Source organism: Oryza glaberrima, chromosome 3 (genome assembly GCF_000147395.1).
Source record: "Oryza glaberrima chromosome 3, OglaRS2, whole genome shotgun sequence".
Taxonomy (NCBI): domain Eukaryota; kingdom Viridiplantae; phylum Streptophyta; class Magnoliopsida; order Poales; family Poaceae; genus Oryza; species Oryza glaberrima.
The window spans coordinates 28775085-28789259 of NC_068328.1; the positions used below are offsets into that span (position 1 = coordinate 28775085).

The 14175-nt window shown below is 42.8% G+C and overlaps 2 protein-coding genes across 2 annotated transcripts; one reads left to right on the forward strand and one right to left on the reverse strand.

Annotated features, from left to right (window-relative positions):
• Window positions 1-10357: 10357 nt before the first annotated feature.
• On the forward strand, window positions 10358-11165 carry LOC127765302 (probable histone H2AXa). The gene is made up of 2 exons (XM_052290168.1): window positions 10358-10634; window positions 10739-11165. Exons 1-2 carry the CDS (start codon window positions 10440-10442, stop codon window positions 10955-10957), a joined length of 414 nt encoding a protein of 137 aa, XP_052146128.1. The 5' UTR covers window positions 10358-10439; the 3' UTR covers window positions 10958-11165.
• A 420-nt stretch (window positions 11166-11585) lies between these two features.
• On the reverse strand, window positions 11586-13009 carry LOC127765301 (uncharacterized). Its single transcript, XM_052290167.1, has one exon. It carries the CDS (start codon window positions 12892-12894, stop codon window positions 11881-11883), a length of 1014 nt encoding a protein of 337 aa, XP_052146127.1. The 5' UTR covers window positions 12895-13009; the 3' UTR covers window positions 11586-11880.
• Window positions 13010-14175: the final 1166 nt, after the last annotated feature.

Below are 14175 nucleotides of genomic sequence, written 5' to 3' on the forward strand. Positions count from 1 at the left end.
GTGCGTAACAAAGCTCACCCTGAAGGTTCAATTGCTGAGGGATATATATCAGAGGAGTGCATGACATTCTGTTCTCGTTTTCTGGACGATATTGATACAAAACTCAACCGGCCAGAGCGCCATGAAAGTGCAACTATAAATGAACCACCATCAGGGCTAAGCATATTCGCCACGATAGACCGCTCTAAGAAGGGATTCACCTTTGAGTCACTTCCTAAGAATGAGCTGAAACAAATTAGACACTATTTGTTAACAAACTGTGAGGAAGCCACTACATGGGTCAAGTATGATATATCCATGCTTTATTTCCTTATTGCCATTCTTTTTTTCTTGTTTACTAAAGTAGTTTATGCCTGTAGTGAACATATTGATGAACTCACACAACGAAATCCACGTAATGTCCAGCAGCGACACAGAGATGAATTTGTTGACTGGTTTGAAAGTAAAGTGAGGAACTATCTATATAATTTATTTTTTTAGTTTGCACAAAAATTTATCCTTATAACCTAAAACTAGTATTATTTATGTAATTTCATCTTTTTGAGCCCAGATTTGCAAACTCCATGAAGAAGGAAAAACAAATGATCTTATGTATGCACTTTCTAGAGGGCCTGACCAGCGAGCACGTGTTTACAACCGTTGCATGGTTAATGGGTTTTTCTTTCGAACAACTCGCGTAGAAGAAAATCTCAATACCCAAAATAGCGGTGTAGTTGTGAGAGGTGATGATAGCAGTGGAAATATTGATTGGTATGGTGTGATCAGGAAAATTGTTGCTCTAGAGTTTGGAATGGATAAGGAGGTAGTTTTATTTCAGTGTGGATGGTATGATACTCCTCCTGCTAATAGAAACCAAGCCAGGGGCTTCAAAAAAGATAAGCATGGAATTATCGACATTGATACAACTCGATTTAGATACAAAGACGATCCTTACATTCTTAGCATTCAGGCTGAGCAGGTGTTTTATGTGAAAGATGTAAACAAGCCAAACTGGTCCACTATTGTGAGAGTAAAGCCCAGAAATCTTTTTGCTATGCCTCAAGCTGAGATGGAAACTGACATTGACTCAATTAACGTGGGATTGGAAGAAATGAATATACCCCATCAAAATGAAGATATTATAGACTGGAGTAGGACTGGTGTAGAAGGTGTAAGTGGTGATGCTTCTATAATTGACGAGGCACATGCTACACAGTCCACGCATGAGCATGATGAATCAGAGGATGATTCAGAGGATGATACCTACATTGACGATGGTCATGTTGCACCTACACATTTAGTAGAACAGGAATCCGATGATGAATTCTTCGTTTAGTTTTTTTTTCTTGTTATTGGTTTGTAACTTGAGAACTTCAGTGGTACTAGTTGCTCCACCTATTCATGCTTAGCGTGTGATTTTTTTGTTCTTTGCTACCTTAGATGGAAGCTATTTATTCTTCAGTGTTATTGGTTGATCCAATTATTTTTTTTAACAGAATCATGGAAGGTTTTGATTTGCAATGTTGAAATATATATATCATAATAAGAAGAGCAACACTTACACTTTTTCTTATTTTTGTTGCAGATTCATTGCCACTGGGATTTAACCTGTATATTTTGTATTTTAGCATTTATTATGTAAATGATGACGTGATGCATATGCAAGTTGTAGTGTGTTTCAGTTTAGTGTACAATATGCACGGTATGCTTTTCACATAGGTATCTTAATTCTTTTATATTTAATATATTTTTCTATATGGTGAACAGTATGGCAGAGGACACCTGGACATTAATTCTTCAACTCGGTGGGCCAACTCCTGAACATGAATCTGTGCAAAAGGAAATGGACAAAGACTTCATATGCTTTTTCAACATAGTTGGTTTGGTTGAAAACTATGATTACTCAGCAATGGACTACATGTACTACAAGAGGAGAGAGGGCAGTGGAACAGCCACTCTAGTGGGAATAGAAAGTGATGATGATGTGAGAAGAATGCTTATAGAGCATGAGAGTGAGAACAAGGTTAGGTTGTGTGTAATGAAGGAGAAAGCATGCATGGATAATAGGGTTAGCATAACACCTGTGAAGTCCTCTGGAGAAATTACAAGATCTGAATCAACTGGACCTAAAGAAGGTAAATATTCATATAGCTCTTGATTGTAGTTGTTTTGACTATGTACTAAATTCTACAGCAATGCTGTAGAGCAACAACTTTTCCATTGAACTATTTGCTTCATTCAATCTTTAGAACTGTATTTCAGAAGTGCTGAACAAAACTTAGATATTCTATTCATGCAGCATGCCCAGTAATATTCAGACATGAGACACTCAAAGCATACAAGAATTCACAAGCTAGAGCAGAAATATTAAATTCACTCCGAAACCGTAGGGAGCAAGAGATGGGTAACCACTTGGCTGAACTGTATACACCATATATTCATGCTCTTTTACTTTAATGATACACTTGAAAAATTACATCAGTTGCAGGTCAGTGCTCATTATCCAATGTTGGTTCTGAGCAGCATAGTGATAATTCTGAAAATTTGGATACAAATAACACAAACCCACAAACGGATTGGCCAACACATGCTCGGCGCTGTCGTACACAATTAGAAGGTACAATTGCTATGATGCCAACAATTCATATATGCCTTTTATTTGTCCTACCATGTTACATATTCACATGAATTACAGATATGGACCAAGCACACAAGAAAGGACGGGGTACACTTAAAGGTTATAAAGTGGCTAAGAAGCGGTTCGATAATGCTTCTCAGAAATTGCCAATTGAGTTCTCCACAAGATTGGGAGGTCCGATAGGAATCAACTATCGCTCCTTTGTAGAAGAAGTTGTTTTGTTTATGAAAAGGAAGGCACCGATAATTGGAGTGAGAAAGTGGAAAGATATACATGATGATGTGAAAAATTCCATAGCTATAGATGTGCTGGTTAGTACTGTCATTTCAGTTGTTTCCTCAATTTCATTTCTAACTAATAAGAACTATTTTTTTTGTTTAACTCCTATATTAGGCTAAATGGGACCTTGCTGATACAAAGAGTACAAGGAAAAAGATTTGGGACATTGCGAGAGAGCGTTATAGAGGATGGCGCTCAAATTTGCATGCTACATACCATGCATATAATAGTGATGGATCGCGATTCAAGAACAAACCTGAAGATCTGGACATCTTGGAATGGGAATACCTAATACACTATTTTGGGACTGACAAAAAATTTCAGGTTCTCTGATTATATATCTTGTTTTTCAATTTTACCTTATGTTCAAGTGCTCTTAGTTTAATTTACATTACAATCATGCGTATAGGAGATCAGTCAAAAGAATTCTGAAAACCGCAAGAAGCGAAAGACTCAGCATGTCAATGGCGCCAAATCTTTTTCACAGACTAGCTATGAGAAGGTACAAATATAATTGAATGGTCTTTAGGCGTAACAATTGGTATATTATTTATCTGTTGTTTCTTTACATTTCTAGAGAGATAAGGAAACAGGGAAGGAGCCAAATATGCTTGACCTATGGAAAGCGACACATATGAAGGATGATAAATGGTCCAACACTGCAGCTAAGGATATCTATGTGAGAATTTTTTGATTGTCAAGTACTGTTGCAAATTTCAGAGTTAATGGAGTAACATGTTCATGTTTCTTGTTCCTAGGAAAATGCACACAAAAAAATTAGTGACAGAGAAGAAAAGACAGGAAATCCTGTTTCAGTTGAAGAGCAAAACAATGTTTTCCAGGAAAGCTACAGAGTATCTACAAATTGTAAAACATCACAAGCACGTGGACAAGGCTACATGGCTAAAGCCGTAACCGGTCCTGGAAGTTTGCATGCTCAAATGGATGAACAAGCTCGTGTAACAGCTGAAACTCATAAAAAAAATAATGAGCTCTCTTGTGAGGTTAATGAGCTGAAAGCAAAACTTGCAGCTCAACAGGAAGAAAGTGACAGGAAACTTGAAGCTGAGCGCAATGAAAGGCTGCGATTGGAGATTAAAATACAAGAAGAGCAGCGTAAGGAAAGACAAGTATTGAGGGAGGAAATGATTGCAATGCTTATGGGCCAAACAGCACCATCGACGGAGCAGGTAAGGGTTCAAAAAATGTGAACATTTACTTTTCCTTCCTAATTTATATGCTAACCATATTGTCTGATTCTCTTTTCTTTACTTTGTGGTGTGAAGTCTGATCCATCAGTCCAAGTTCCTAGTGAGAATGCAGAATTGCATGACAAAACAAAGAAAGCTCGAAGCATTGAAAGTGGTTCTGTTATACGTGCACTGTTCCACCAGAATACCATTAACCAAGGGACAACAAGCAACAATACTCAACGAACTATTTCCTCATATGATCTTAGAAAAGCTGCTAAAAATTATGGACGGTCCCGAATTAATCAGGTAATTGCAATACTTGTGAGAGTGTTGTATTCAGTTTATATTTGTGCTAGGTCAACTGAAAAGTCTATAAAGCATAGAAAAAAAAGCAATCTCGGTTCATATTTTGTTCCTATAGTGCATATCACGCCTTACTCAAGATTATATACCATCTATGTGACTGTGATTATTTACGCCAAATATGATATGCAATGAAACATGGATATTCATTTATACAGGATGGAATTATTTGAAAGGGAGGCATGCAATATATCACTGTCAAATGGTTGGAGCGAAGAAGATATTTATCAAGTGATGTTAGCAACGGCAGTGTCAGGAACCCTTTAGTTTTAGGACTTTTACTGTTATCCCATATTTTAATTTAAAGAACTTGTTATTTTAGCATTTTGGAAGGCATATTTATATATTATGTGGATCACTGTATGGATGTTTGAAATATATTCAATCTCATGGATTGTCAAACATTTGATTTCTAGTGTGACAGAGTTGACATAATTATCGGTGCAATGACATTTTTCTGCTATAACAGATTGTTCTGGACCTGTTTGTTGCAATAGTAAATCTGTCACAAGTTTATTTTGTTGCGATAGTAGTTTTTGCCACGAAAATGTTTTATGCATATAACAAGTATTACCATGCTTTATTTTGTTGCAATAAAAAACAAATGCCACAATTAATATTGTCGTGGCAAAAAAAAAAGTATTGCCACGATTTTTCTATTGTGGCATGAAAAACTAGTGCCACACACATAGATGTGGCAATAATTATTTGTTGCCATGCTATAAATTGTTGCAATATATTCTTTTGCCACATTGCTTATGTGGCAATATATAAATTTAAAACCACAAAATAAAAATTGTGGCTATAAGCTAATACCACGGACTTTATTACCACGGCTAGCAATAATTTCAAAATTGTTGCAATATATACTTTTTGCCACGATTTTAGTAATATTGCCACGATTTTTTGCGTGGCAATAAATAATTTCCATAGTAGTGGTAGCCAGCTGTAGCACGGACTCCAAGACGCAGTATGTCTATGACAGGTGGGACTAGATATTAATAGTGTAGTATGTAACTATTGTATGAATGAGCTATTAGATTGGCTCTAGATAAATTGGAGCTAGGAGTTGGCTATACTATTGAACTTGCTCTAATAGGTTAACTATAAAGTTGGCTCTATTTTTGTTTCTCTACTATCTATTTCTCTTACTATAAATTTAATTAATGTAAATATTTTGGAATACGTGTATAGTTAACTCTTTCATGAGAGCCAACACTTCTCTTTTATTTTATGAGCATTAATTGCTAGACGTACTAAATTTCTTTTATAAAACTCTTATAAACAATGATCTCAACCATTTGATTCAAGTAGATGAAAGTTATAGAAAATCTAGATATACTCACAGCGTAACACGTAGTGTCATTAAGAGTTTTGTACATATATATTCTTTTTTTTTTTAATTTTTCTCTTTCACATAAGCTTCGGGTATCTCAAACATAGTTGTTGGATGGACGCTTAGGAGGAAAAAAACGGGGTTTTTTTTAAAAAGAATCGAACCAATGCGACGCTAAGAGCAAGTTCAATACTATAGCTAACTACTAGCTCCAAATCACCTACAGTTAACTTAATAGCCAATTCATCAATAGTAGTACTGCACTATTAATACATGGTCACACCTATCATACAAATGTTGTGTCTTGGAGCCGTATTGCAGCTGGCTACAAAGCCCGCTGCTCTTTTCTATCATATTTTATTTTCTAGATATGTGTTTATAGCTGGTATATAGTCTCCTATTATACCTGCTCTAATCCATGGCATCGCTGCTGCACGAGGGGCTGGTGTTTAAAACTTTAAATCAGTGACGAAGTAATTTTCGTGCAGGCCAATGATAGGCTCCAACAATTCTATGCGTTTGAGCCGTTGTGAGAAAGAGGATATTCCTCTCATTCTCTGCGCACATGCTTCACAAACTGATAAACGGTGTGTTTTTTTAAAAAAATATGTATAAAAGTTGTTTAAAAAATCATTTTAATTCATTTTTAAAGTTTAAAATAGTTAATATTTAATTAATTATGTGCTAATGCACCCGTGCATTAGAAACGTCTGGCTCTTATCTAGGGTGCTTAACTTTGATCACATTCTAAGCACCTGTATAAACACTTAGCATTGGAGATGCCCTTTGCTCTAATTAGTTGATTCACTCTCTCTTCTTCTTCTTCTTCTTCTTCTTTTTTTTGGCAACGGCTGCATGCATATGCAATGGCAAAACATGATACTCCATCCCTTCCATGCATTGCAACCTGAAGCCCTTAATTGGGGCGTTTAACTTTTTTTGATTTTTTAAACGTCCATGACTTGGCGAAGACCACGACACACACGGTTCGCGTTCCCTTCTGGCTGGCGTCGCACGGGAGACGGGATGAAGGGAGCAGTCGTACTTCTTTCTCGAGTCGGTTTGGGCTTCCAAGCCGAACCACCTATCCCGCGCATCCCGTTTCCGTTCCGACTACTCTTCCTCTTCCCCCTCTATATATCGTTCCGCATCGACAGCGATCCCCTTCCCCAACACCAACGCAACGCCTCGCGTCGCATCGAAAGAAAAGGTAAAAGGCGAAGAAAATTAGCAGAGAGAAAAAAGAAAACTCTAGGTCAGCCATGGCGACGGCGCGGCCTGCTCCATCGTGGGGGTTGCTGGATAGCGTGGTTCGTCTCCACAAGGTGGGTGAGAGGACGGAGCCGGATTGGGCGGTCATCGAGTGCTCGGAGACGAGGGCTTACGTCACCCTGTACAACTGGCACGACCGCCCCGACGGGACGTCCCCGTTCAGGCTGTCGCCGTTCGACGGCCTGGAGCTCCTCGTCCGCGTCGCCGACGACCCTCCGTACCCCACCGCGCTATCCATCCGGCTCCACGGCGACCCCGACAAGGACGTGCGGCGCGGGACCATCGGCGGCGTCCTGCTCGCCGACGGCGGCTTCGTGGTCCTCTCCTCGTGCCTGCCCGACACCCGCGGCTCCAGCTCGTACATCGTCTTCGACGCCGCGAACGCTTCCCTCGCCATGATCAGGGCTAACCTATCTCTGACGTTTCTACTATCCGTCACCTACACCCCTCTTCCCATCCGACGAACGGATGGCGGGGGCTACGTGCTCGCTCTCCTAGCGAGCGACGCGAACCGCAAGGATGTCGTCTGCCTGATGCCATCGCCGCTTCCCTTCGATCAACCTTGGCAGCTCAAGACACCACTCTTCCCTCCGGAGAAGCCCGCATGGTTCAACGCCGACGAGGAGTTCTCGTCCCAAGGCCGCGCGTTCTGGGTGAGCCTCGGCAAAGGCGTCCTCTTCTGCGACCACCAAGACCTCCTCTCCAGCAGCAGCGACAACGTCCGATTCAGCTACATCGCGCTGCCCCTGGGTTGCGAGGTTGCCTTCGACCCAACCTTCCGCACCGCAGGTCCGTCCAAATACCGGACCATGCGTTGCGTCGGCGACTCTCTCAGGTTCGTCTCCATCGAGGGGTACACCACGGTGCACTCCCGCGACATGGTGCTGTGCATGTGGACTTTGGTCATCCCGTCCTCCTCCTCCTCCTCCGGGGATCAGTGGCGCAAGGTAGGGGAGATCTGCGTCGGGAGGCTGCGGGAACAGGAGGGGTTCAAGAACGCGAGGCTACCGACTCACAGGCCACCGACCAAACCCATGCTGAGCAGCCACGAGGATGGCGTCGTCTACTTCATGTTAAGTGATCGCCACAAGGGTGAGGATGCTGCTAAGCACATCTACGTGTTTAGCGTGAACATGTTCACGGGCAGATTTGTCTCGTCCTGGAGACTCCCTTCTTCTTGCGCTCCTCACTCAGATCCGCAGTTTCTAATGGGATCTGATATCTTGGAGCACATCAAGATTTGAAATTAAGTTCTCGGTTATTTATTGCCTCCCTCGCAACCGTGGTTTGATGTATGTATGTGGCAATTGCTCCGGCCTGATACCAATTTGCAACAGTGTCTCGTTGTCATCGAGAATGATTTTATAGTTGTACTCAATGCACGAGTCAACCATCTTCAAATTCCTTCGACTAAAGGCTTCTTTACAACAGCTCTTACTGTAATTTATCCATGTATACATCTCGGGCTAAATTTATCTCTCCCATCACCTAAAAGTAGGAGCTGAATTTCTCTCTTCCTGCATCTAAAAAAAGAGAAAAAGTTTAACTTGTACTGTTAAATCACTCCCTCTACATGTATGTTATCATTGCAGGCATACCTCAAAGAAGTGAGTAGCTAGCTTGGTTACACATATAGATTATTAATCAGAATTCACATTGCTCCTACGGTTGGCACAAAAAAAAATACATTGCTACCATCTAAATGGTCCAGTGATCCACCATAGATGATAGGGACTCTAGTAGATGCAGATGATCAGATATTGGATCCATTAGCAACAACGATAGCTGTCAAATATCAAATTGAGATATATTTTGTGCACGTTCGTTTGTCTAAAAAACTTTTATCCAAAAAAATATATTTGAAAACTATCATATCAAAAAGTGTATGTTGGAAACATGCGTGCGCTGAATAGCAATCCTAGTAATGGAGAGTCCACATAATGTGTAAAAAATGTGCATGTTCCCTGCAAACTTAAGGTTCAACTTTACTTATGCGAAATTGCGGATAGGAAAAAAAAACTGTTTCTACCGATCGCGAGACTATGCATTCTCCTCGAAAAACAATTTATACCTTGCATTGTAGCATTTAGAATTTGTTCCAACATATAACAACTTTATATTTAAAATCTCTTCCCAACCAATTACAATTTTCCACCATTTATTTATTTTTTCATCCACTTCCTCTCTCCCGTGTTTACTTACATATGTTTTTTATAACCATCTCCAATCTCAAAACTTCTTATCTTTTAAAACGGAGGTAGCAAGGCACATTCTTCTCATGATGTTAGATCGTCTTTCCTCATGTAAACAAGTACCATGGACAGTATCCTAATGTACAAGTTGTATATTTCTCATGCAATTTCAAAGGTGTTAGTTCTTCTGGTATGTATAATGACCATTAAAATATCTAACATGTAATAAGACATCGCGTTATAACTTGTAAGATGTGTATACTCTTGTTACGATATGCGTGTTTTTGTTAGATAATGGAATTAAATCCAGCCTATTGTGAGACACGTGTAGTCTGCGTGTACTCATGAGTTGTCATCTCAGATAGATGGGGACCACAAAAATTAGGTCAAATGGTATATACGCGCGCATTACTTTTGAAATATTGTTTATTGATGTTAGTATTATCCCAAAAGTGCATTTATTTTAAAATATTGTCATGTCAACTTTATTAATGTTATCATTCTCACAAAGTACACTTTATTAATGCCAATATTCTCACAAAAGTGCACGAGTTTGTTTGCAGCATTGAGAAAGATGAAGGTTAGTCCCATTAACAATGTATTTATAGTTTGAACAAAAAAAATATTATGTGCATCATGTTTGACAGATTAACACTTAAAAACAATTCAAAACAGGCTTTAAAACATGCGAGTAATCGGCAAATTAAATCTATTCTAAAAGTAAGATTTTGTATATCGCTCTGATATATCAACATACCACCATTCCATTCAATCAACATAAAAATGTATACATAATGAAAATATTACTATGTTTTTAAACTGTACAAATTTTTAGTGTTAAAGCCGTGAAAAGAAAACACGTGTAAAACTTTTGAAAAATCTGGCATTATGATGGGAGGAAACCGAAGGGCAGCAGTCGCCTGAAATTTAAAAATAAATGCTTCCATGGAAACGCTTAATTCCCCATTTTAAAAATAAATAGGGAATTTAACCTTGCCACGTCACCGATCCGCGCCTCCCCCAGACCAGCCAATCACAGCCCGCCTCCCGCTCCAACCCTAACACTATAAAACCGCGGCGCCGCCCGCCTCTCCCCTCCACCGCCTCTCTCCACTCTCTCTCTCTCTCTCTCTCTCTCTCCCTCCAATCTCGAAGAGTTCCAGAAGCTTCCAACCTTCGGCGGCGAGATGAGTTCCTCTCAGGGAGGCGGCGGCCGCGGCAAGGCGAAGACGACGAAGGCGGTGTCGCGGTCGTCCAAGGCCGGGCTCCAGTTCCCCGTCGGCCGCATCGCCCGCTACCTCAAGGCCGGCAAGTACGCGGAGCGCGTCGGCGCCGGCGCCCCCGTCTACCTCTCCGCCGTCCTCGAGTACCTCGCCGCCGAGGTAAACCCCATCCCTTCCCCTCCCGCTCGATCCGCGTGGGATCTTCCGATCTCGTGTCCCCCGAATCGTGTGTTCTGATCACCCATTGGCTGTGTTAATCGCAGGTGCTGGAGCTGGCCGGGAACGCGGCGAGGGACAACAAGAAGAACAGGATCGTGCCGCGGCACATCCAGCTGGCGGTGCGCAACGACGAGGAGCTGAGCAGGCTGCTGGGCACCGTCACGATCGCCGCCGGCGGCGTGCTGCCCAACATCCAGCAGGTCCTGCTTCCCAAGAAGGGCGGCGGCAAGGGCGACATCGGCTCCGCCTCCCAGGAGTTTTGAGCGGGTTTTTCTCATTGGGTGGATGAAGAGGGGATCGCCCTTTCGCCAATCTCTTGTCTGGATCGTTCAAGCGATGCTTTTTTTTGCCCATGTTTCCGTGTGGTTGGGGGTGTTTGAACTTCGTGGCATGTAAAAAACTCTGGGTTCATTAAAGGTGGATGAATAGATGATATAAACAAGAAAGAAATGATGGCTTCTTATGCAAAAATGCTCTTAATCCTCTGTTTCACTGTTTGCAAGATTGATTGAGTGATTGCGTTAAATGGTTTCGCTAGGATACGGATGTGGATTGTGGGGCTCTTAGGATTGATCTCACATTCTTGTTATTGTATACGCATCAAAAAATATGCTCCTTCTGTTCATTTGCAGTTGTCTCGGATGCAGTTCTAGTAGTATGATCTCATTCTTTGGTCTCAGGGCACGTTTCTTACAATGCATTCTCATTGAGTGACCTGCCCACCTAAGATCCTTAAGAACCATTGAATATACCAGGCTTCAGAGTTGACAGGGAATCAGGGATGCACTTACTCCATCAAAATGCAATAGTACTTCCATTCATGAAACCAAATGAATACTTGTCTGTTAAACATCCAGACTGAATATTTTGTGATCAAAGAAACATCCAGACTGAATATTCTGTGGCCAGTAACACAATAACACAACATCTAGACATCTACCGATCAATCTCTCGGTTTCTCACATCAGAGAGAAGAGACCTGTACACCATCTACTGATCAATCTCTCAATTTCCCACATTAGAGAGAAGACTTGTGCTAGGTACCTGACTAACAAAAGCGCCAACACTGCTAACTTTTGCAGGCTTGCAGTGTGCGTTGTAACTTAACTTGTAATTCGTGTTGCAGTGTGAGTGTCTGATCAAATTCCTGAATCCTGACGACTAATTCAACTGCGTTCAGTTCAGTTCAGTTCTTGTTGCTAAGGATGTTAGCCCTCATGGCCTCCAGCTCCGCCATGTTCGTCTCGACGGCGCCGGAGAAGGACGGCTCAGGGATCGGCTCCTCCGTCATCTGGGACAGCCGGACGAGGCTCCTGGCGGCGAGCACCGAGCGCGCGTCCATGGTCTCCGCGGCTCTCCAGTACATGCACTCCGCGGCGCGGGTGGCCTGCGTCTTCAGCTCGTCGGAGTTCGTCGGGCCCAGCAGGCAGTGTGCCACGATCCGCAGCACCGGCTGGAACAGCTCCCATGGCAATGGCACCCTCCGCAACTTCTCCTCGGCGGCGGCAGGCTCGGAGGCAGCCGCGACGCGCGGCTTGTCGTCCAGCTTGCTGCGGTTCCCGGTCCAGGCGACGCAGAACTCGCAGAATTCCATCTTGGAGGAGAGCGGCATGATGGCGAGCTTGCCGTGGTAGAGCTCCAGCACGGCGCCGACGATCCGGGCGCGGCGCGTGGCGCGCATGGTGCCGTGGGGCTCCAGAGCGGGGGAGAGCACGGCGACGTCGAGCTCGGCGGCCTTGGTCTTGGGCGGCACCTTCGCGTCGTGGTACACGCTGGGGTTGGCCAGGTTCGGCAGCGACACGGTCTCGGCCTCCCCGGAGCCCCGCTGCGCCGCGGCGTGCGCGTACAGCGCCAGGAGCACGGCCTCGAACCCGGCGAGCGGCTTCCTCGAGACGGCGCGGGACATGTACACGCCGGCGAGGGCCGGGACGAAACGGAGCACGGCGAGCTGGATCTCCGGGAGGTTCGACTGGAACGCGTCGTAGAGCCACCGGCAGAGCCCGTCGTTCCCGGCGCCCGACCCTTCCCTGCGGAGGCGCCCCACCACGGCGCGGGCGACGCCGGCGTCGTGGAGGAGCGCGTTCGCGGGGTCGTCGGCCGAGGCGAGGGTGCCCGGGAGCGCGGCACCGAGGACGGCGGCGAGGGACTCCACGGCTGACTTGGCGCTCTGGATGGGCTGCGGCGACGCGTCGGACGTCATCGTCGTCGTCGTCGTCGGCGGCGGCGGCGGCGGCGTAGGAGGAGGAGATCGAGAAGTTTAGGGTGATCGCGTCGGAGGCGCGGCTCTGTGGTGGGGAAAGGAAAGCGAGAGATCGGAGGAGGAATAGGGGATTTGAGCGGGCGCGCGTTGTTTGGGCAAATGCATGGTTACACTTTATTAGCTTAATTAACAAGAGGTTAAGAGCAAATCAAGGGTGCAAGTTTGGGTTTGGCTCGCGTCACCTTGCTATTTGGAGTAATGCATCAATGCATCAGTAGCTCCTCGACCTTCCTTCTCCTCTAGCATTGACGCTATAACTACATACGGCGAAATTGTGTAACACAATTTCATCACAGAAAATTAAGAATTTGTCATTAGCTTGTAAATATTCGCTCTGTTTTAAAACAGGCTATAAGTCGTTTTGATTTTGATCAAAGACAAACTGTTTCAAATTTAACAAATTTTATAAAAAAGGTAATATTTTCAACACAAACCAAATATATTATGAAAATATATTTTAATTATAGATTTAATAAAACTAATTTGATATTGTAAATATTAATACATTTATCTACAAACTTGGTTTTGTTTGACTTTCACCAAAGTCAAAACAACTTATAATATAAACGGAACGGAGGGAGTACTCAACCAAGAAAAAACATGGTTTGACATGCCTACCTCAGTATAAAAGATTTCTCTTTCTTTTCTCCTTTTGTTATTTCTGGGTGCACCACAAGCATATGATCCTTATTTAAGTATGAAATTCCATCTGTGGTCTTGTGGTTTGTGTTTGAGAGAAGAGATGTTGTCATAGGTTTCTTTCGAGCTAATATGACTTCTCTCTTTCTAATGTGAAATGCTAGTTCCGATAAAAGAATGAAAATTAGCCATGTCGCTAATGGTAGTTATGCTGGGTCCACTGGAGGCAAATTTTAATTTGGCAAGAGTAGCGACTTATAATTATCTTGCAATTTAACATTGGCTTAGCCAATATCACCCAAAATTATGTAAAATCGTGCAAGTGTGCCTTTTGTTTAAGCCCAAGATGGTGTCACGGTATTTAACGCATAAGATTTCCTTTAATAAACACTTTTGTACAAGAAATAAAATAGTGATGCTAGATGCCTAATCGAGTACCACGTCATCATGAAGTTTGTTATCACCTTTTCAATTAGTTGTAAAGAGAGTGAAAGAAAAACAAATACGACCTACATCTACTATGTATAATTGATTTGGTTTTGTTGATGTTGTTGAGTTTAGCCTTGTGTTTCAAGTGCCTAC

Excerpts from the sequence above, each read along its gene's own strand:
- LOC127765302 (XM_052290168.1), top strand. The coding sequence starts at position 10,440 with ATGAGTTCCTCTCAGGGAGGCGGCGGCCGCGGCAAGGCGAAGACGACG. Across the intron at positions 10,635-10,738 it reads TCGAGTACCTCGCCGCCGAG|GTGCTGGAGCTGGCCGGGAA; the intron begins GTAAACCCCATC and ends TGTTAATCGCAG.
- LOC127765301 (XM_052290167.1), bottom strand. The coding sequence starts at position 12,894 with ATGACGTCCGACGCGTCGCCGCAGCCCATCCAGAGCGCCAAGTCAGCC.